This window comes from Heptranchias perlo, chromosome 5 (assembly GCF_035084215.1).
Source record: "Heptranchias perlo isolate sHepPer1 chromosome 5, sHepPer1.hap1, whole genome shotgun sequence".
NCBI classification, from domain to species: Eukaryota; Metazoa; Chordata; class Chondrichthyes; order Hexanchiformes; family Hexanchidae; genus Heptranchias; species Heptranchias perlo.
In genome coordinates this window covers 69575641-69600709 of record NC_090329.1, presented here as the reverse complement: position 1 = coordinate 69600709, position 25069 = coordinate 69575641, and the positions used below count along the sequence as shown (strand labels likewise).

Here is a 25069-nt window from a genome sequence, read left to right as displayed (position 1 = left end):
ATATCCTATACTGGTGGTAAATTATGTGCAATTTTAGAGTTGTGCTTTTGTGGTATGATTCAAAGAAGTAAACTTACAGAAACAAAATACATTTGAGACAAATGTGATTGAAGCCTTGATTCACTTAACACTTCCACCTGGGTAATTTCTACTTGATAAGCACAATGAAAAAATTAGAATTCAAATTATCCAGACTAAATAAATTAAACTGTAGATCCGTTACTGGAAAAGTTCCACCCCACTTAGGTAGAAAATGCCTAAATAAGCTCTATTTCGTAGGCTTTGCTCTAATATACATGTATGAAACTTTTTTCTGTCGGATATTACAATTTAAAATTTATCTGGTCTTGGCTTCAGGACTACATCAAGAATGGATATCGAAACATCCATCATTAGGCACGTTTCACTCAATATTTAAGTCTGGTTCCCTGAAAAGCAAGATTTATGGTTCAACATGATCATACACCTGGCATATCTACAAGGACATATACTTGACCATTTAAAAAAATATATAAATGTTGCTTTGCATCCATTTATTGAGAGATGTATCCAGTGTCATAATATTGCTGACAGCCTAGTACAAGACATCCTTTCCTAAAATCTGTATCTGAACGCCAATCTTGATGATTATTCAAAGCAGTTCTCCTCAGTCGCTGTGTTTAGACAGTTATCTGCTGACCACTCAACGATAGGGAGGAAAATGCAGTTGTGGAGCACTCCATTCCAGGGAAAAGGGGGAGTAGATTGAAGAATGAAAGGCAAGGATCAGTTCAAACAGCTGGTACACATCATTTGTACTTCAATAGTCACATTTGCCCAAATAGTCTCAGGTTCACAATCTCATGTCTGATATAAAGACAGAACTCATTGACAAACATACACTTGCTCATATCACATAGTTTATACATATCCTGTACCACCTATAACTGTATTGTTTTGCAAAATACAATACTCACCAGCAATGGGCACTTTGTAGGATGGAGCAGCCAAAACACAAACATAAATTAAGGGTGACATACATATTTCAAAAAAATGAAATACATCAATAAGTAAATTGGCATTCTTATTTTAAATTTACACATTGTAACCAATCAGGATGTACAATTTAATACACACCACATTTTTTCTGTCTGTCTCAATTAAACCTTTTAGGACTGAATCCAAAACCCTTTTAACAGGCTAGATTTGTTTTGCTTAGTGGTTAGTTTCATAATGAAATAAATGCCATGTAATAAACGAAGAATAATGTATCCCCAGGACTGAGGTACATGATTATACTCTAATATAATCAGAGCTCAGAGCACATCACACTGCGACAATGAAGAGCAAGCAGTTTTTAATTGTCATCTGAACAGGAATAGGATCTGGTCACTGAACTTCCTGGTTGTTTAAATGCACTTCTAGTTTTTAGTTTTGCATTGTGTGCGACCAGCAGACAATGTGCATTATGCAACTGCAACATGATAACATTCAGAAAAGGCCAATACCTAGCGACAAACAAAAACAATTAATTTTGCCAGACTCAGTAACAGACATTTCCTGAACACTATACGCAACACCATACAATCATGCTTGTTTTATGGATATTACCATTGCAAAAAATGCTATTTTCAAAATATTAAGTATTAAATCTGTAATAGCTCGGCAAAAGGATAATAATTTCCCAAGTAATTATTGAAATAAGGATCATCTGCACAATCATGTCAAAAAGAATGTTGCTGGCCAATTTGACAAAGGAGAAACAATATGTAACTGAATAAACATACACACTTCTTAGTAATATATTGTGCCAAAGTCAATCCTATCAATCACATGGTTAGATTTGTTTTTAAAAAGCTTGGCACAATTGCTATCCAATCATGTTACTACTATTTATTTGAAAATATGTCATAAAATCATTGGTGTTCAGCTATTGAAAAGTACAAAGGAACTTTGCTGGAATCCTTTGTAACTGAATTTTTGGAGTGGGAACTTATGTCATAAAATGAAATAACCTTTCAGGAAAAAATGGCTTGGCAAAGATGGCTTACATGCATGTTATATTTCATGCATTTAAATGTCTTATTCAACTTTAATGGAATTTGACTTGTCCAATTAACATGTTTACAGAGCCGCAAGAGTTCATCGGGTTATTCATATTACACAGATTTTTCACATGTATGGCAAGCCCAAGTAATCAGTGACAAGAGTTTTGCATATTTTTGTTCAGCTATTTATTTTAAGTGAACTTCACAAGCCAAGATCGCCAGTGCTTATGATTTTATACAGTAGAACATTGCCTATGTGCTTACCGATTTACCATGTCTTTTAGTATATGCATGGCTTGCCTTCCACATTCTTCACATTTTCACTTTTCACAGCAACACAGTAAATAAATATCAATAGTGACTGTCCGTGACCACCCTACCCAACAACGCTGCTGCACCTGCTTTGCCATTTCTAGAGCAGCTCCAACAAATCCTAAATGGATCCTGTTGTTGCTCCACCCAACGGACTGACAGGGTAATGCCTCCATTATACATCCAAAGAATGTTAAGGTGAGGGGAGGAGGGATGAGAGTAGTGATGTTGTTAAAGGAGTTTGCTGGATTTGGAGCAGGATTTAATAGGTTCTACGAAACTGCTAATAGGCATGCAATAGCTTCCATCTGTATATTGCTTGAAGGCTGGGAATTGCACAATAGGAGTACAAGTAATACAAGCTCACATTAACTGTGCATGTGAGCCACAGTACAATGTTCTACAATGTTCTTTACTCCTCCCAGCTGGAGGCTATTAGCTGTCACAGGAAATGTAACTTTTTGTGTGCCAAAAAACTCCAAACTGAACTGCATAGGGCCACTTTCCTCTCATTCATCTTTCAACAAACTTCAACTAAAACTGTTTGTGTAACATTTGTTGATATGGGTCATAGCTCATAGCAAAAAAAATACTCTTGCAAAATTACCCGATAATAGCATTCTTTTCACAACCACAAAGGTCCCCGTTAATGCAGATGAGCAAAGTTCTACTGCAGTATCACTTATTGGAACAATATTTTTTATTTTGGTCTAAGCTATTTTAAACTAAAGGTATCATCACAATGCTTATGCATGGCAATGTCTACTTTATTTTTAAACATAAATACCAAAGTTGCATTGAATGCATTCGTGGATAGCCTAGAATTTTTGCATTCTGCTTCCAAAATGCAATCCTGCTAATACTCAAAAGTGATTAAGTCAATCAATTTTTTTTAGAAAAGCATAGCAAAAATTTTACAAAAAAAACCAATTACTCAAAATGCCAGATTTTTTACTTATGGCTAAATTTTCTTTCCTCCCATCTCCAACTTCAAAAGACACTGGCTCATTGCTTGGGTTTGGTTTGACAGGTTCCAGTGAGCTATAACATAGGAACAGGAGTAGGCCATTCAGCCCCTCGTACCTGCTCTGCCATTTGATAAGATCATGGCTGATCTGTGATCTAACTCCATATACCTGCCTTTGGCCCATATCCCTTAATACCTTTGGTTGCCAAAAAGCTATCTATCTCAGATTTAAATTTAGCATCTCACCCAAATGGCCATTTATGAAGTGTGAGCCTGGAGAGTGTCAACAAGCTATTCAAAGGGAAAGGGGAGGATACCTCAGCTGAGCCAATCCTGTCCTCACCCTGTGTCCACACATACTTCTAGTAGAACTGCTGCTTGCCAGAAGAGGGAACCTTGGTTGATTTTATCACCCCTAACACAGGGGGGGGCTTTGAGCCCAAATGTAGCATCCCTACTGCGACCCTGGCTGAGAACAGCTAACTCAGTATAGAAATGGGATTGAATCCTTGTCCGTATGGCTTAGCTACTCACTGATTGAACCAACTGAGCCATTCAACATATAGCATATAGCATATAGCGTAACTCAACTCCATTTTAGTACCTCAGGAATTTTCAATTACTAAGCATGCATATTGTTATTTTTATTATTTGGAAGACGAGCAATCCATATACATCGAGCTACATCGAAACTACAACACAAACAGGCCATTTGGCCCAACTGGTCTATGCCGGCGTTTATGCTTTACACGAGCCTCTTCCCTCCCCACTTCATCTAACCCTATCAGGATATCCTTCTATTCCTTTCTCCCTCATGTGCTTATCTAGCTTCCCCTTAAATGCATCTATGCTATTTGCCTCAACTACTCCTTGTGGTAGCGCATTCCACATTTTTACCATTCTTTAGGTCAAGAAGTTTCTCCTGAATCCCCTATTGGATTTATTAGCGACTATTTTATATTTATGATCTCTAGTTTTGGACTCCCCTACAAGTGGAAACATTTTCTCGACATCTACCCTATCAAACCTTTTCATTATCTTAAAGACCTCTACCAGGTCACCCCTCAGCCTTCCCTTTTCTAGAGAAAAGAGTCGCAGCCTGTTCGGCCTTGCCTGATAAGGATATCCTCTCAGTTCTGGTATAATCCTTGTGAATCTTTTTTGCACCCTCTCCAATGTCTCTATATCCTTTTATTAATATGGAGATCAGAACTGTGCAAAATACTCCAAGTGTGGTCTAACCTATATGCAAATAGGAATTGCTGTCATGACATATAAAGGGAGGAAAAGGAAAGAAAATCACCTCAAACACTGTCCTCAAGAAACGTCACAGTTGTACAGCCATTTTACTTGTGGTGATTATTCCTAATTGCTTGCATCCACTGGCTTGTTCTGAATTACAGCCTTGGTTCTTTGACCAGAAAATCAACATGGAGTTAACAGATGCAGCAAGGGAAATGTAAAACACAAACCAAAGCCACATCAGGTTGGAAAGCGAAAACCTAACGGAAGGGCTAGAGTTTTGTATATGAAAGCAAAAGAGTGAAGTGCTTGCACCTGGAACAGGCCTTCCAGCTCATTTGGATTGCCAGGTAGGTGTCATTTGGAAGGGGGCCCAGAAGCAGGCCCACTCAAATCAGAAGATCTGCGTGGGCCCGAGGTGCCATTGGAAGGCAACCTGGAAGATAACTGGTTTTCTTCCACACGGATAGTAGGATGTGAATTAGGGTCAGAGCCCTTCTGCTTGCTGTTCTTGGCTAATGCAGTTTTCGGATATCTGCTCCAGATTCTGGGGGCTAGCTTCTGGAAAAGGGTGGCCCAAAGCCTAGAGAACTTCAGGTCAATGTTAATGACCTGAACCCAGAAATCCAAACATAGATTCACATTACGCCAGACGGTGCACACTTTGGGTGTGCTCTGCTTGACTTGCTGGTTGTGGGAAGGAAATTCAGAGTCAATATAACAAAGTCATGCAGAAACTGGTGGGGGGAATCAGAAGGCCTATAACTTCAGCCTGGCTTGGACCATTACAGCACCAAAATGTTAATCATTCTGCAGGATGAAGTCAAAACAGTGATGCTTGGTAAAAGCGCAAGAGCTGCTTCAGGTAATTATCTCACAGTTTTGTGATGAACGCACTGCTTGCTGGCCACCATTTTAATAAAATATGCAATATTTTCCCCACACGGGTCTGCTACGTGGAGATGCATTCTACTATCCAATTCAGCAACTTCTATTTGGTGATGAGCTTGCAAACTATTTTATCCCGACAGGGAATAAATCAATTGTGCATGCTTCTGATTCTATCTACATAGAAAACAAAAGCTACACACATAGGAACAAAACAATACCTCCTTTAAATAGAAAAAACAAAGTGGCAGATAAATTTCCAGCAGCATAATGTCCGGATGAATGGGAACTCAGTTACAAAATTCAGCAAAGAAAGTGGATTGGGTCTAAAAATGGTTTACATTTATAAAAACTTACGGTCACACAAGTCCGGAGGCTCAAACTGGTATGATACCAGTTTGCTCAGCACCAGGATTATATCCCGGATGACAGCTGATGTTGAATTAAAGGCTCAATTTTCCAGGTGCCAACAATATTTGTAATAAGACAAAAATCTGTTGGCAGATTTCAGGTATGATCTTGCAATCAATGTGCTTTATTTATCATTATAGACCTTCAAAGCTTAAGCTTTTCTGGATGTTCATCACCACTTGGTGCTAGAAATCTTAATCTCTAAGGTGGGCTCAAAAGCTTTTTTGACAAATAGAAGACCTTTGGATCATGGTGCCAAATCTGTGTCGGTAGATCTTAGCTGTAGGACACTGAAGGGATGAACAACACTGAAAATTGGAAAAGCCGATAACATAGTCTTCCTTGGCCAATAGGAACTTACAGAAATAACCAGTTACTCAGATCTGATGAAAAACCCTTGTAACAAAAGGAAGAGAGAAAAGTCATCCAGAGACATATAGGGCTGAGTTTTCCTCCACTACACCATGTGAATCAGATAGTATATCAGCGGACGTTGAAGGGATTTGGGTTGGAAGGCCCACTTACCATGTTGCAGTGCTTGGGAATCCAGCCTCTACCAGCACTACCTCTAGTGATACCGAGGAGGCGCGGCCTTACACCCTAGGCAGCTGTGGTAAGCCGCGATTAACCTTTAGGCCCCTAACCTATGCAGCTGGAGGGCCTATCTATCAATTTAAAATAAAAACCTTAGGAGTGCTTTTGCTCCCTCTTTCTTGAAATGCTACAAGACATCTGCTGCAGCACCACTGATTTTTTATGCCTGGCAGTAGCCTATTTAAATAAGCCCTGACCTTGAAAAATGGGTCGAGGTCACAGTGGCATCTCAACAGTGGGTGGAAATGCTGCCCCAACTCTGATCAGGCAGGAAAACCATCCAAGAGCAAAGTTCAGGCTTAGCAGCAAAGCCACAGTAACTGCTTATTCTGGGAAGTCTCCATGAGGTTCTGTTTCTGGGTAGCCCCATTTATTTTTAAAAGAAAGAAATGTGATAAACCACCTTAGCATGAAGAATACACTTGTGAAACTGGATATTGCCCCCGCTGAAGCCTTAATCCATTATCTCATACACAGTGAGTCTTGGACAAAGTGATCAGTGATGTTCAGAGAAAATCAATGCCAAATTTGTTGCTGAAAATGTAACTCTAATTATGTGACCACATTCACTTTACAGGTCCATTTCTAGGTCAGTACCCCATCCTATGAAGAAGACTTTGAACATTATGGTGATGGATGGGGAAGGAAACTGCAGCTACAATCAGGAACCAATTGTCACTTGGGACCACCATCTTAATGAGTTGGATGTCTCCAGGTTGATGTTGACAGTACCATGTGCAGAGAGCCCTCAGCATATAACTTTTTATCCCAGGTGATGTTTTTCAATTTTTTCCTGGAAGAGAAAATAGGAGCTTTGCCTTACAAAGGCAACTTCCCATAATTTGTACACAGACCAAAACTTGGTAGGCAGCAACAGGCTGCACAAACAGAGGCTCAATCGCCATGGGAATTCTATGGAGCTCACCAAGCCTATAAACCATGGATTCTGACCAACTAGAATTCTCTTGTAGGATCTCAGTCGTTTTTCCACACAGGAATAGAGAGGGGGCAGAAAAGAGTTGAAATCCACACATTTCTGGCCTGTTGATACTCACTTCCCTCACCTCAAGATTTACCCTAGTAGATCCAAGCTCAATTGCAAAGAGACATGGAGTACGAAATTTAGTAAGAAGCATACTTCCAACTCCAGGCTAGACAGAGAATAGCAATAAATATTGGACTTCCTTCTAGCAAACAAAATGATTGACTCAAAGCTTTGTTTTGCAAATGTTGGAGCAGGCTTCACATTCTTGAAAGTCTTCTAGGTTCAGAAAACAGTACATGCAGATGTTGTGGATATTGGTGATTGGAAAGGACAGTCAATGTAAATTTAAAAAACTAAAGCTGGGATCACTGAGGTGCGGCATGAGTCAGCAGAGAAAAAATGCTGATAATGGGAAAATAAAAATCTCACCAAAACTTTATTAAAAAACTCAGGCTGTCAAAAGATGGCAGAACAACTTTTTGAATTCTTAAAGTACCTATCGGTGATTTTGGCTTGTTTAAAGGTCAATTTCAGATAGCTGTATTGTTCCAAATGTTTTGTTAGTTGCAATATCCCATCTTAATTTCTCCATCAAAAATGTTCCCAAAATCCATTGCTGGGTATAAAAGTACTGGTGGTTGACATCTGTGTTTAGATTCCCTTTTCTCCTCTCACTCTCTCCATCATCAAACCACTATCTCCTACTGAAAAAAAGCAGATCCCCTTCTTCACTCCATTAAACATACACACAGGCACAGCCTGTTTACATAGCCATTAAGCATGCAAAACACACAAAGTCATGCATCAGTTGAGGATATAGGGCTCAGTCCTCACCTAACACAGCAGTCGGAACAAGCGGATCATTAGGCACTGTAGGAAAACATATCTCATGAAGAAACAGATCTACATCAATTATTTTTTTTAAGGTATAAGCAATATATTACTTAAAATTGCTGAAATTCAGTGCAAACAAAATCACAGGTCTACTACTTTAGACTTTTATATTAGTCAACAATAAAGACCAGGCTTACAACTGCTGTATCCATTGGCTAAATTCTGAAGTATTCTGAACTCTCTGCCTATATTTTGATTGTGTTAAAAAGTAGCAGAAACAGCAAAGTGCAGACTTCCCCACCCTTTTATCTGGAATTCAGACAGATGGTCAATTATCTGGATGATTTCGAAACTAGACAGGTATTCATTACCAGACGAATTAGCGAAGGAATCACTTGGGCTGCAACAGCATAATCGACTTCTGATAGTCAGATTTTTTTGAAATCGTTTGTAGGAATTGACAAAAAATTAACAAAATGACTTTTAAATGATTGGATTCCTCGTTTTTTTTTTCCAATACTGAAGCCACTAAATTCTTAGTTTACATTTTTCTCTATAAATTTTGCCCTCTCTGGTTTGTAGAATAATTGATTTGTAAAATCATGTGATCATATCACAACGATTACACCACAATAAACCATCTGTGCAATAATATGAAATCATGGCACTTTTATTTACTTTTGCAACCATTAACTACATTTTAATTACCTATAGCTACAGAAATAGCCCATCATACTTACTGAATACCTAGGAATGGTGAGCACGTCAGAATAGACTGTGGTAGCCCAGTAGCTCTATAATAATGCTACAAACCCAACTATCAAGTGTTACCTAGACCATCTGACCAATGGACAGAAAACATTGGTAAGGGAACTCATTGGCAGAGGCAGACAAATAAACGTGTACCTGCTGGTCAAATGCCAATATACTAAAATGCAGATATTCAATTTCTAGATCCATTCCAAGATTCAAAGAAGATTGTGTGATGCATTAACACAATGTTTTTAGCTGAAGAAAGCAGCAGAAAACCACCTCTTTCATTAAAATTTGTTTTTAGTTAAAAACAAAAATGAAAAACAGGACTCATTCTCCAGATATATTTTATCCTTCCTAATTATTTTATGGAAATGACTTAGTGTACAGTCTAAGTAACTGTGTTGCAGTAGGCCATTGGTTACAGCATTTAAAGCAGTTTTGTTGCTTCCACTATTGAACTGAAAGCCAGAAAAAAAAATTAGCCCAGAAAAAAATCTCCAAATTACACAAAGAACATTTCCGTTTTCACTGTTTCAAAGAAAATAATTTAAAAGATAAGCATTATTATAGAATTAGAAAAAGTAATTTGAGTGTTTTTTGTATTAACTTTAATTTTTCTTTAGCTTTTCTTCTCCATCACCCAATTTTCTGCCCTTCTCTCCAAAGGCACGGACTATTGCAAGGGCACTAGCAGCTCAACCAATTAGCAATTCTTCATATATGTGAAGCGTAACAGCGTGTCAACAGACTATTCAACTACAAGAGACATCATAGCCAGCCTTGATTCTTTTCTCACCTGACATCTACACAAGGACATTTTCCAGTACCCGGAAAGTGATCAGCAATGTGAACCTGGCTGATATTCTTCTCCTAACTCAGGGACACTCAGGAAAGTATAGCTTCCCAACTTCTGTTTTAGCTGAGATTAGCAATTCAACATAGACTGGGAACCAAACTTGGGACCTTCTGGTCTGGCTGTTGCATGTACCGGCCAGGTCATTGGGAGAACTCAAGAGTTTTCCTGTGGATTTTTTAAAACCAAATGGGCAGTGAATGTTGATAACAATTACTTACTTAGCTTGGAAGAGTGTGAGAGTGTTCATCTAATATTTGGTTCAGCAGCCATATCACTTAAATTGTGTATATATTAATCCACCTCTCTCTGACTAAGGCAACTTCAAACCAAACCACCTGATCAAGACAGTCATCGGCATTTAATGTGGAGATTCCGGTGATGGACTGGGGTTGACAAATGTAAACAATCTGACAACACCAAGTTATAGTCCAACAATTTTATTTGAAAATCTGAAATTCCTTTCAGATGTTTCTCCCTCTCTCTCTGTTTTGTGAAAAACAGAGAGAGAGGGAGAAACATCTGAAAGGAATTTCAGATTTTCAAATAAAATTGTTGGACTATAACTTGGTGTTGTCAGATTGTTTACAATCGGCATTTAACTCACTGCAGTTATATAAGCACTTCACATACAATGAGTTACTTTTTGAAGTGCGATCACTGTTGCTATGTAAATGAATGTGACAGCAGCAAGATCCCACAAACAGCAATGGGATGAATGAACTCTCCTTGGGATCCTTAACATCTACCTGTAACACTTTAATTCAATATGTAATCTGTAGGATGGCCCTTCAAGAGTGCATTAGTCCCTCAGTACTGAACTGAAATGTCAACCTAGATTATGTGCTCAAGTCGCAGAGTGGGGCTTGATGCAACAATCCTTTGAATCAGAAGCAAGTATGTTACCAACTGGGTGCTGATAATTAATGTTTATACAAAATATCTCTCTCCCTCCCTCAAACTGAAAGACACAAAATTAACTTAATTAATAGCTTGAACTGTTAAAAATATACAAATATATATATCTCCAAGCATGATTTAATTTGCTGATTTAAGACCAAACAATAAATAAGGAACAGGATTATTTAAAGGCAAAGAAATACATGCTGGGGAGGCGGGTATGAAGTGAGATACCTACTAAAAAAATTTATTCTCCCATCTATGTAATGTGAATGAGTGAGCTAAATGCCTGGTTCTCTCATGATAGTTCCTCCTATGAAGAGCTCCCAGTTTATGTCTATTGATGCCAACTGATCTACACCCGTGAAAATTCAGTACGGCTACACAGTGCTGTTGAAACATAAAATCCATATAAACAGATTGTTAATTTATAAGGAGGCCTGTAGATGGTGCCTGTATTGGCAACCTGATCAATGATAAGGTTTTGTTGATGAGTGAGTGTGTTTTATGCCTGTATTTTGCTAGGAATTTCATATCAAATTGCACACTGCTGTAAAGTTCACTTAAAAATTGTAGAATAGGCCAGCTAAAGCAAGCTTAATTGGCTACGCTGCATCCATAAAAATGAAAATTTGGCCCACCGAGTCTGTGTCAGGATTTTCTTCACGAGCCACCTACTCTAATCCCACTCCCCTGCTCACTCCTTTTTTGAACAACTATCTATTTCCCTTTTTAAAAACAATTGTGGATTCTGCTTCAACAATGGTTTGTGGCAGAGAACCAACCTCTGTGTATAGTAGTATTACCTAAATTTCACTTCCGTTTTTTTTGTGGAAGGTATTGATCAGTCATGATGTGATCGAATGGAGGAACAGGTTGGAGGGACTGAATGATCTACTCCTGTTCCTATGTGAGAAGCATCATTCCACAACCTGGTCCATCTAGCTTTAATACATATCCAACTGTAGCACCCCTGTTGTTGCCTCAGCTGAGATCAACTAAATCAACACTCAGAGTTTGAACTGGGAATCTTCCTAGTCTACACTACTCACTAAAGTAACCGCTGAGACAGCAAGAAGCCACAAAACCTTCCTGAACAAAAGGGCCGATTTCACAAATGTGGCACATCATTTTCTATCCATCACCTCCAAAAATAGCTTGCAATTTTCAAATCCGCCCTAAAGTCTCAGGGGCTCCTACTGCAAAGCCACAAGTTGTTAACCTTTACAAATAACTGTGACTAGGAACTATACTTCACTTGAGAAGGTTACTTTAGGGGGATTTCCTACATTATTTGTGCTTTTGCCTGAGATCAACCTGAAACTAAAACAGCCATAATTTGCATTATAACAGCACATTTAATGTAGAAAAACACCCCAAGGCGCTTTACAGAGGAAAAAATAAAAAGGAACAATGTCAAGCCATGGTTGGAGAGTTGCAAGAGGTGACGAAAAATTTGGTTCAAAAGATGGGTTTTAAGTAGGTGGAAGGTGGAGAGGGAGTAGATGCAGAGGGATTTAGAAAGGGAGGTCCAGAGAGTGGGCTGTGGCTGCTGGTGGCTCTGCCACAAATGGAAAGGTGAAGGGTAAAGAGATGCATGGAACGAGAGAATCGGGGGACCAACAGCTGAGGGAGAGGACAGAAGGTTGGAGTGTAGAGGCAAGGCCATTGAGAGATTTGAAAATTACAAGAATTTTAACTTTGATGCATGGGGAGTCAGGAGACCATCAAAGGATAGTGGTGATGCATGAACAGAACTTAGTGCGGGACAGGAGATGGACAACTGAGTTTTGAATGAGTTGGATTTTACAGAAAGTGGAAGGTAGGAAGCTGACAAAAACAATGTTGGAAAAATTCAGTCTAGAAGTGACAAAAGTATGGAGAAGGGCTTCAGCAGAAATTGGGCTAAGGCAGGGGTTGACGTAGGTGATGATGTGGAGATTGAAGTAACCAATCTTGTTGATGGAAAGGTTCTGGAGTTTGAAACTTAACTCTGGACCCAACAGGATCCAAGAGTTTTGCAGAGTTTATGACCAAGCCAAAAATCACGGTATGGTCTTCCCAATGTTCATTTGAAAGAAAATTTCACTTTCCCATGACTTAATGTCAGGCATACAGCCTGACAGCACAGGGGTGGCTGTGGGGTCAAAAGAAGTGGTGGAGAGATAGAACCATGTGTCTTTATCAAACATATGGAAGCTGGGGAATGTGATGTAATATTCCTTGCTTGTTTGTACTGGTGGAGCTGCAACAAGAGTCAGGAAGCTTGACACCATCAAGGACAAGACAGTCCACTTTGATCTGCACCTCATCCACTAGGCTAAACATCAACCCCCTTTACTGGTGGCTGTAGTTTGTACTATCTATGGAATGCACTGCGGCAACCCACCAAGGCATCTTCAGGCAACAACTATCAAACCTGTGACCTCCACCACCCAGAAGGACAATGGGAACATCATCACCTCCAAGTTGCACACCATCCCGACATAGAAATACACTCTCATTTTTTCATTCTTGTTGGGTCAAAATCCTAGAACTCCCTACCTATCAGCATTGTGGGAGCACCATCACCACACGACTGCAGTGGTTCAGGGTGGCAGCCCACCACCGACTTCTCAAGCAACTAGGGATAGGCGATAAATACTGGCCTTGTCAGCAATGCCCACATCCCAAGAATGAATAAAAAAGTGCAGTCTCCCAGAGCTGGACAACAGAGTAGCAATGGAGGGGGTGGGGGGGGGGGGGGGAAGACACCACAGAAAGCTCAAGGACAAGGAGAGATATCACATTATGGTCAGTCACAGAGGATGTCTTTTGTGACTTTGGTCAGGATGGAAGATAGCACATATAGGGTGTATTTTCAAGTGTAAACTAAATTGTATTATTCCACTGAAACAGATTATGATTTCAAGCAAGAATTCATTTCAAGTGTAATGAGTAAATACTATTTTTTGATATAAGCATATCAGATAGCTGAATAATATTCTGATTGCAGTCGACTCCTATCACTGGCAGAAGCAAATAACTGCTTGATATATAGGAATTTCAAGGTGGACTAGCCAGAAACACTTCGATGCATACAAAAATGAACAGGGAACAACCACTGAAAATAAAATAGTTTAGTATATACAAGGTGTCACCTTTCCACACCTCTACCTCATTCATTGTTTATGTATTTCCAAATCTATCTGATGTAAACTTTAGACTAACCACTCCTCCCAAGAGAATAAATTCATTCCAAAACATGATTATTCTGTGATAAGAAAATTTTAAAAAGTCAATGATGAGAAAAGGCTATTTGACCCACTGAAGTTCACCCCTGTAGTACTCTGTAGTTCTGCCAAGTTAGCATTCAGTCAGCTATAGTTTGACAGGTTTTGCTGTAACTCCGGGATTTTCTTGGTTCCCTTGTAAGGGGCAGAACTGCTGTCCATCTCACACAAGCCAAATGATGGCTGGTGGTGCAAGGATTCCCTATGCTGGGTGTTCCTGTTCCTGGACGGGGATCTGGCCTATCAGTGGAGGCTGACACATTGATTGACAAAGGTGTATCAGCCTCCACAAGTGCACATCTGGGCCCCACTGGTAGGGTCCTAGCCAGGAATGTGCTGCAGCCGTGAAGAGAAGCAGGTTTTTTCCTATATAAAAATTTTTTTTTTTTATATTGACGATTAGCTCCCTTGCTCAGCGGTCTGAGGGGAATGTGGCTGGGGTTTGGTGAGCATCGGAGTTTCTGGGAGAAATGGACAGGAAGGCACGGAAATGCACTCATAGTGGTTCCCTGTGGTACATAGGTGCCCTCCCACTCACCCGCAAACTCTGGCAGGGTCAGCAGAAGAGGGCACCAGTGGGTGCAATCTCGGTACAAATGTTGGGTTCCGGATCTATGAATTTTCGTCCCCAATGCCCCGCAAGCTTTTCTCTCCTCTACTCTGCCAGTAACATTATTCCAATCACTTATCACTTTAAGTAAAGAAGTTCTTCTACTGGCTTTTCAAAATTTAATTTTCACTAATTATGCTAATTCTTATTGCTGCATCCTCTCCAACGATTGTATAGCTTTTTTTTGGTACGGTGACCAAAATTAAGCACATAATTGAGGGAGTTTTAACTAAGTTCCGTCTTTTGGATGAATAGTTAAACTGAGGCTCCTTCTGCTATTCAGGTGGATGCAAAAGATGCCATAGTATTTTTTTTTCGAAGAACAGCAGGGAATTTTACTAGTGATCTGGCCAACATTCAGCCAACACTACCAAAAAAAGATAAACTGGTTATTCAGCTCATTTCTGTTTGTAGAACCTTGCTGTGTGCAAATTGGATGTTGCATTTGCCTACAAACCAACAGTGACTGCACTTCAAAAGTAATTCATTGGCTGTGAAGTCCTTTGGGGTGATCTAACAACATTAATGCAAGTTGTTTCTCAATTTCAACCAGCGAAAAATATAAGCTCTTTCAAAAGAGCCGGCACAGGCACAATGGGCCGAATGGTTTCCTTCTGTGCTGTATCATTCTATGATTCTAAGCTATGTATTCTATCACCTTCATTAAATGCCTCTGTCAGTCGATAAGTGTATCTAGACCAGAAACTTAGTCAATAAATCAGAAAATAAATTTAACTTCAGTCATGTCATTTTTGGCTCTAACACAAGCCAGGGATCAAGTAAATGAGAGTCAGCTGATATCATCAGGCAGAACATTTAGCAGGGATTCGCTATGGGGAGTTCCTGCTTCTCTGGCTCAGTCAGGAACCGCCGTAGTACCAGAGGCCGGTCCACCCAGTGAGATGAAATGGAAGGTGGTACCACTTTGGCCGGGGGTGGGGGAGCGTTGGTGCTCCAGGCCAGGCAAGTATGCAAGTAGTTGGGGCCATGAAGAACAGAGAGGATTTTTTGATCAGCCTTAAAGGGGACTTGGGGCAACCCCACCCCATGGCAGACAAGCACTGGATTTTCTGGCTGTTTGGGACAGATGGGCATTGAAGATGTGGCCTTAATATTGCTTGTGCCTGCCAGCCCCGTGTAATTTTGATCCCCTCCTAGTGACCCTGCGAATTGCAGCAGGGTCAGCGCTGGAGTGCACAATATTGTTGCAATTACCGGGATCGCGTCCTGAGAACTACTGGGGCCCCGATATTTAAGTCACATGCTATCTGAGTGTGTGCACAGTCTCTGGCCCCCAACCTGTGTGCTTCCCCTCTTTGCTTCATGAATTTGCCAAATTGAGAGGACAGCTGCTCTCATAATCATACCTTTTGAGGACTCGTAAGCTTTGGTAAGTTGTGTTTCCTAACCAGATCTTTATGTGCTTTTTGAAAAAAATATCTATACATTGTTTAATATGCCTTGATGAGATTCCCCCAACGGCCTTTTTAAAGATGCGTTTTACAAAAATTATGTTAACTATTTAATACTTACATCTAGGACTGAAGTTGTGCGAGTCCATAAAGGTGATAGAAAGGGGTTCATCGGCATGAAGTGTGCTTTGATCAGCATAACTCCTGTCCATTGCATTCACCATATGAGTCATCTCTTGCCGAGCATTTCCTACCGCATCCTTGCGCTTCTTTGCAAGTTTACTACAATCAACAAAGGAAAATTAGCAAACAGTTTCGTTTTTAAGCAGAATTTTAATATGGAAAATGTTTCAGTTTAATATACAGTATTCTTGTTTTTTTTGGGGGGGGGGTTGAAGTTTCCCTTTTTTTTTTAGAAACAGAACACTTCATATCAAGAAACAGAAATTGCTGAAAAATTATTTTTGCTATTGTGTTCTAATATAAGAACCCAATCACTGTTCTGAGATTTGGCAACATAAAGCATTTATCGACAAAAAATGTTTTTTTTTTAAACTTCACAATATACAAACTGGTTGTCACTGGAGAGCGCAAGCTCTTTTACAAATTTTACAGATCCAGAACTTCAGGAACATAAAGACACTTAAGGAATGTAAGAACAGGAGTAGGCCATTCAGTCTCTCGAGCCTGTTCCGCCATTCAATTAGATCATGCCTGATCTGTACCTCACCTCCATTTACCCATCTTTGTTCCTTACCTAATAAAAATCTATCAATCTCAGTCTTGTTAGGAACATAGGTGTAACAAAGGTGTTTTGCACAAATGGAAAAACAGAATTTAATTATCAATGATCAAGCCTGTATGAGGCTTCTGACAAGTCTTTAGATTTGGGAGCATTGTGACCTATTGTTGCCCATTTAGTTTTATTTTATGAGTGGAAGATCTTTGACTTTGAAATTGTAGAGAGTTAAATGAGCAGTCGTGCCCAGAAGTAGAATTAAGTCTAGTTTGCTTGCATTCCGACACTCCTACATTTCTTCCAATGTAATAAATAGACATGCAGATTTGAGTTTAACTAAATCATTTAAAATGGAGCATGTTGTTATATTTTTAGCAAATACTGATTACTATTGATCTGACTTTACCTTAACATAAAAAAAGGTTGACTATCATTCTTGCAAATATGGTCAGTTTATAATCCTACTTTAGATTTCACTCTCTATTTGATTTTTATTGGCTGTGGGCAGTAGAAATTTTTACTTCAACTCTGGTTGACGCTTGACTGTGCCCATCACTGATCTGATTAATGGAGCGAGTTATTTGATTACAGAATGATAACTGTGAATCTATAAACAAGTTAACTCCCTTGGATATGATGTGCCTGCTGGGTTAATATACAACTGATATTATTTATATGAAAAGATAAGATTATTTCAGACAATGTCAGGGCCTCATCTGAATTAGTTTACAATTGTGAATACCATATTAAATGTATTAATACATTGTGTATTTCTTTATAACTTTAGAAACTGATTAGCTGTTCTTCTAAACAAGTGTCTTCAACCCATCAAACATCATCTGTGGCATAATGGAAACACTAAAAAGTGTTGTAAAGTGGATTATTCATAATAAATAAAGTATTCAGATTCAATCAATATACATTGTTCAGAATACAAATAAATTGCCGTTCCCCAGATCTTTATTGATTCTTGCACTTCGCATGCACTAGAACAGCTGTCAAGGGTAAAAGGCCAAATTCATAAGCTTTGACACAAAATCCAAAAGATAATTCAGTATTATTCTGTACGTGTCAAGGTTTTAAATGAAAATTTATATTTAGTAATTTAATTCTCAGTTCAAACTACTGACAGTCCCTCTGTAGGACTCCAGTGAACATGTGGCATCTTTCAAGTGCACTGCTATATTTTCAGCCAAGCACTTTCCATGCATCCTCTTCCATGATAAAAAAGCAATTTAGTACCTATTTGAGATTGAATGAGCTGCAGCCAGTTCTCATTATTTATCAAAACAAAACTCTTCAACGGAAAAACTGAAGCACATACACAAGCCAGTGGTGCAAGCATTGCGGGGGAGGGGAAGGGGGATGAAAATCACAATGTGGATGACATTGTGAAACTAATCATGCTTTGCTGAAATCAACCACAGTTTTATAACTAACTATGATTTCTCAATACAATTAAATTGGTGGAATCAACTGCATCTTTATTTTGGCTTGGTAAGTGTTTTGTTATCTTCTAAAACTGTTTTTTTTGAAGACAGGGTAATATCCCCATTACTCAATGAGTTTGTGGCTCTCTTTTCTATTTGAAATAGTAAACTGTTGAAGGAAACAACATCCAGATATATTTTTGTCCAATGACCAGTTTTACAAGGAAAATGTTCACTCTCATTAACCGGAGAACTGCCTCCATTACTTAAGTCCACTGTAGTGCACCTTTTAAAAATAAGCATTGTACTGAGCATCACCTGCTCAGCAGAGGTTGTTGCCCCTTCTACAAAATGTCATTCTGCAAAGGCAGTTTTTCTTACTGAGGTGCAAGAGGCCTCCCTGCCATTGTATGTGCATGAAGAATTAATGTTAATTACAGCTATAATAAAACATTTACATCGAATTATTTCAATTAAATATTCCATTAGTGGGAACAAAGTCAAGTGCAAGCTTCAGACATTTCGGACTATAACTTGTTAAAATTTAAATTTTAACATTGGTTTCCAATCACATCCAAAAAGGATAATCTTTATTACTGAGCTACTTATTCAACTTATTAAAAATGTTTTGTAGGCTTCAATTTTAAATTAAAATGACAAATTGCATAAAACAGGAGTTTCTTGTATATTAACTTTCCCAGAAGCCTGTTGGATTCACAACAGGGCCGTTTGTGTCAAAACTTATCATTTGTACCCAAAAGCACGCTTTACCTTTCAAAATAACAACAGACTTGCTTTTATTGTCTACTTACAGGTAATAAGAATAAGAATAGTAGCTCCTCCTGGCAAGCAAATCAGACAGTGGAAGAAAGAATTATTGGTGAATAATGGTGTGGAATCAGTTATAATCAACAAAGCAAATGCTAGCTAGATTTAGACACTGATCATCTTTTGTTAGCATTTTATTGCAAACTATTCATGCAAAAATTAATCTTACATTCCATGCAATCAAGTGCTTGCAAATAAAATAGAAACGATGGGTACAAAATGACAGTGGACAATTATGTTCCAGATGTTGTTCAGTTGTTGAACAAAGCAAGTGAATAATTAAAATCGATTGCACATTTCCTGCATGCACTATACAATAACTCAGAATTGCCAAATTTGTCTTTATTATGAACCTGTCTCAACAGGAAAAAAATACTAAAAATAATTAGAAGCAAATACAAAGAGTAAAGATATGTATTTGAACAGAATAACTTTCATTCTATCATGTTGTTTTGCACAGAAATATTAGGTCAATGAAACCATGAACATTCCAGGCATTAAAAAACAAAGCAACTTTAACTGCATCAATTACAGCAACGTGATATAGATGATCACGTCAGATAAAAGGCCAACGCCGATGACCAGCTGACTACCTTGAAATCAGTTACGGCTAAAACAACTATTTTTAAAATGATTTTGAGTCAACTGACATTTTCGAAATGAAAAACTTTTCCCCCCTTAATTAACCTTGAAGCAATATTGATTCATTTAAATACCATTTCATTTTCAACAAAGCAAAAATGTAAAAACTCTAATGCATTTTACATACGACATAATTTGGAAATTTAACAAAGATCTATTTGTTCTGTTGGATTTACCAATATCTAATAATCCTTAAATAACTTATTCACCCAGAACAATTCTAAAAATTCATAGCTGCTCTTTTCTGACAATATACTTTGTTCCAACACCAATCAGATAACTAGGAATACTGATTAAAATTTTCTATTGGTATTTAAATACTTGTAACATATCAGTAAACTCCCTGGGTGCTTTGGAGTGTTAAATAATGTCAACAGGATTTATATGCATATGTTCTTACAAAGAATACAGCAAAAATGGATTCAAGAAGCACCTAGATGCATTGGATTGATATATATGGTGAGAAGACAGATGGAGACACAAGAACATAAGAAATAGGAGCAGGAGTAGGCCCCTCGAGACTGCTCCGCCATTCAATAAGATCATGGCTGATCTTCTACCTCAACTCCACTTTCCTGCCCAATCCCCATATCCCATGATTCCGTTAGAGTCGAAAAATCTATCGATCTCAGCCTTCAATATACTCAACGACTAAGCATCCACAATCCTCTGGGGTAGAGAATTCCAAATATTCATGACCATCTGAGTGAAGAAATTCCTCCTCATCTCAGTCCTAAATGTACGATCCCTTATACTGAGATTATGTCCCCTAGTTCTAGACTCTCCAGCCAAGGGAAACAGCCACTCAGCATCTACTTTGTCAAGCTCTCTTAGAATCTTATATGTTTCAATGAGGTCACCTCTCATTCTTCTAAACTCCAGAGAGTATAGGCCCATTCGATTTAATCTTTCCTCACAAGACAACCCTCTCATCCCAGGAATCAATCTAGTGAACATTCGTTGCACCACCTCTAAGGCACGTATATCTTTCCTTAGGTAAGGAGACCAAAACTGCACACAATGCTCCAAGTGTGGTCTCACCAAAGCTCTGTACAATTGCAGCAAGACTTCCTTACTCTTGTACTCCAACCCCCTTGCAATAAAGGCGAACATACCATTTGCCTTCCTAATTGCTTGCTGTACCTGCATGTTAACTTTCTGTGTTTTGTGTACAAGGACACCTAAATTCCTCTGAACACCAACATTTAATAGTTTCTCACTATTTAAAAAATAGTCAGTGTTTCTATTCTTCCTACCGAAGTGAATAATCTCATTTCCCCACATTATACTCCATCTGCCACCTTCTTGCCCACTTACTTAACCTGTCTATATCCCTTTGCAGACTCTTTGCTGCATCCTCACAGCTTACTTTCCTACCTAGCTTTGAATTGTCAGCAAACTTGGATATGTTACACTCGGTCTCTTCATCTAAGTCATTAATATAGATTGTCTATAGCTGAGGACCAAGCACTGATCCTTGCAGCACCTCACTAGTTACAGCCTGCAACCTGAAAATGACCAGTTTATTTCTGCTCTCTGTTTTCTGTCCATTAACCAATCCGCTATCCATGCTAATGAGACAGTCAGCATAGATTTTCAAATGGCTGGTCATACTTCGCTAACTGAATTTCTTGAGGAAATTGCAGAGTGAATAGATAAAGGGAATGTTGTAGATATTGTATGTTTGTATTTTCAAAAGATAAGGTGCCACTTAAGAGGCCTGTTGGAAAAAAAACAAAAGCACAGCCACCGAGAGAGAGAGCGCGAGAGAGAGATGTCTAGGGGATAGAAAGCAGAGAAATGGGGTAAATCTCTTTTGTATTAGTGGGTCAAAAAACTGGGCTTTTAAAAAATTCGTTCATGGGATGTGGGCGTCTCTGGCAAGGCCAGCATTTATTGCCCATCCCTAATTGCCCTTGAGAAGGTGGGGGTGAGCCGCCTTCTTGAACTGCTGCAGTCCGTGTGCTAAAGGTTCTCCCACAATGCTGTTAGGTAGGGAGTTCCAGGATTTTGACCCAGCGACGATGAAGGAACGGCGATATATTTCCAAGTCGGGATGGTGTGTGACTTGGAGGGGAACGTGCAGGTGGTGTTGTTCCCATGTACCTGCTGCTCTTGTCCTTCTAGGTGGTAGAGGTTGTGGGTTTGGGAGGTGCTGCAGTGCAATCTGTGGGTGGTAAACACTGCAGCCACTGTGTGCCATTGATGGAGGGAGTGAATGTTTAGGGTGGTAGATGGGGTGCCAATCAAGCGGGCTGCTTTGTCATGGATGGTGTTGAGCTTCTTGAGTGTTGTTGGAGCTGCACTCATCCAAGAAAGTGGAGAGTATTCCATCACACTCCTGACTTGTGCCTTGTAGATGGTGGAAAGGCTTTGGGGAGTCAGGAGGTGAGTCACTCGCTGCAGAATACCCAGCCTCTGACCTGCTCTTGTAGCCACAGTATTTAAGAGGCTGGTCCAGTTAAGTTTCTGGTCAATGGTAACCCCCAGGATGTTGATGGTGGGGGATTCAGCGATGGTAATGCTGTTGAATGTCAAGGGGAAGTGGTTAGATTCTCTCTTGTTGGAGATGGTCATTGCCTGGCACTTGTCTGGCACGAATATTACTTGCCACTTATCAGTCCAAGCTGGATGTTGTCCAGGTCTTGCTGCATGCGGGCACGGATTGCTTCATTATCTGAGGGGTTGTGAATGGAACTGAACACTGCAATCATCAGCGAACATCCCCATTTCTGAACTTATGTTGGAGGGAAGGTCGTTGATGAAGCAGCTGAAGATGGTTGGGCCGAGGACACTGCCCTGAGGAACTCCTGCAGCAATGTCCTGGGGCTGAGATGATTGGCCTCCAACAACCACTACCATCTTCCTTTGTGTTAGGTATGACTCCAGCCACTGGAGAGTCTTCCCCCTGATTCCCATTGACTTCAATTTTACTAGGGCTCCTTGGTGCCACACTCGGTCAAATGCTGCCTTGATGTCAAGGGCAGTCACTCTCACCTCACCTCTGGAACTCAGCTCTTCGGTCCATGTTTGGACCAAGGCTGTAATGAGGTCTGGAGCCGAGTGGTCCTGGCGGAACCCAAACTGAGCATCGGTGAGCAGGTTATTGGTGAGTAAGTGCCGCTTGATAGCACTGTCGATGACACCGTCCATCACTTTGCCGATGATTGAAAGTAGACTGATGGGGCGGTAATTGGCCGGATTGGATTTGATTCGTCCTGCTTTTTGTGGACAGGACATACCTGGGCAATTTTCCTCATAGTCGGGTAGATGCCAGTGTTGGAACAGTTTGGCTAGAGGCGTGGCTAGCTCTGGAGCACAAGTCTTCAGCACTACAGTCGGGATGTTGTCGGGGCCCATAGCCTTTGCTGTATCCAGTGCACTCAGCCCTTTTAACTGGAATAGAGAAGGTTAAGGGAGGATGCCAATGAACGTTTTCATCATTTTGATGATTTTGAGTGGAGAAATAATGAATGATTGTTTCCACTAATTGGTAGTTTGGTAACAAGGAGGCAGAAGCTCAAGATTGTCACAAGAAAGGGGTTGGGAGGGGGAGGGGGGGGGGCTGAGTTAAAAGACATTTTTCTCCACACAGAGGGTTATTAAAACATGGAATGCTTTATACTATAAGTGCTTATTGAGGCAGCCACTCACGGGAATTGGATAACCATCTGGCTAGGACAAATACAAGAGGATAGAAATAATGGGCAAGAAAATGGGATTTGAGTAGAAAAGTCCAGTTGACACAGAGAGAATGGGTCGAATGGCTTCCTTCTGTGCTCTAAATTGTAGGATTCTATGCTTGAAAACTATAAAACTCATTTGGATTGTCAACATAAATCTTTTAGTGTAATATTCAATGAAATTAATATTGGTAAAGTGGATACATCAAGAAATTTCCACATTTTATATGAAAAATGATATGGGGAGGGAATTACAACACAATCAAGAGGTTCAGGTGCTATCAAAGAGTTCAGTGAAAGTCCATCATCAACATGATCTGAATTCCATGTTTGGGTTAAAATATTTTGCACTTATTGTAAGAATCTACTTTATGTAAAATAGAACGACAAGTAACTCATGCAACAATAAACGCTAATAGACACTGGAACACAAATTACAAGTCCAACATGTAAAGATGGCTTGCATAAACCACTTTTATGAAATAATTTACAATGTTGCGTGATTAAATATTTTTTAAAAACACAATTCCTTTGTGGCACAAATACTACACTACTACACATCTGCAGAGCAATACAATTTTGTCTTCTGCAGCAATGTACTCTGTTATTCGAATCACACTGCATATATTATACATTTGTTATACAAAATCCTGGTTTTATCGACAATAGAGAGCTCCTATTGGTAAATGTATTAGGAACACCAATGGGTATTTCATGTCCAAAGAGATGTCTCTTACAGTAGGACAAGTAGAGTAATGCAGTCTCTGTGCATGGAATGTAAGCGCCGACAGAGAATTAAGACAATGGAAAAAAGATGACTGGGCCGCATTACTAGAAGGGAAAAGAATAGAATAAAAGTGGATGTTTAGAAATACTAGACATAGCATGCAGAACAGATACTTACCATGAGCTAGGAGGGTGACAGAGGCAAAAAGACAGGTGCGGGCAACAATCTACATAATATGAGGAATAAGGGCAAAAAGATGATTGTTCCTGAATATTAAACTACAGGGCATATGGTGGGCAATAAATGCTGGCCTCGCCAGCGACGCCCACATCCCATGAACGAATAAAAAAAAAAATAAGGTAAAGGAGGTTAAGAAACTATGAGGATAGTTAAAATAGAAAGAAAGGTTAGGCGGTTGGTAATATTAACAGAATTGTTAAGCATTTCTAGAAATATATTGGCAAACATGTTAAAAGGAAATAGTGTGATCATTGAAAGATTACAAAGATGACATGATATCAAGTGACCAAGGGATAGCAAATTCTACATTTCTTGTTTGCAGGGCAGATCACGGGCAGTTTCCCAACCACAGAAGTTGAATTTCTGAAGGTACAGAAAATGTACTAAAAGGAAGAGAAATGTGAAATAAGATTGCCACTGATAGGCTGAGGAAATCAAAGGAAGACAAAACAGCAGGCTTGAATGGACTTAAAGAACTTAAAAGAAGTGGCTAGTGTAATTAGTTACACCCTTGACACTATCTTTAGCGAATCATTAGAAATGGGAAAATAATCTAACTAATCTTTAAAAGGGGGCATGGAAGCCCAACCTTACAATTTAGTGAGCCTCACATCTGCTGTGCGTAAAATATTGTAAACAATTTTACAACACCAAGTTATAGTCCAACAAATTTATTTTAAATTCCACAAGCTTTCGGAGGCTTCCTCCTTCCTCAGG

The 25069-nt window shown here is 39.4% G+C and overlaps 1 protein-coding gene across 2 annotated transcripts in view; it reads right to left on the bottom strand.

The window, feature by feature from the left end:
• Positions 1–25069, bottom strand: part of ptprk (protein tyrosine phosphatase receptor type K) — a 539056-nt gene that overhangs the window by 74991 nt on the left and 438996 nt on the right. The window contains exons 15-16 of one of the 2 annotated variants that reach the window (XM_067984566.1): positions 19045–19074; positions 16185–16345 (exon numbers count right to left, since the gene is read on the bottom strand). In XM_067984566.1, the coding sequence (XP_067840667.1) occupies positions 16185–16345; positions 19045–19074 (191 nt within the window). The remainder of the gene's footprint in view (positions 1–16184; positions 16346–19044; positions 19075–25069) is intronic. The other variant, XM_067984567.1, reaches the window with a different exon arrangement.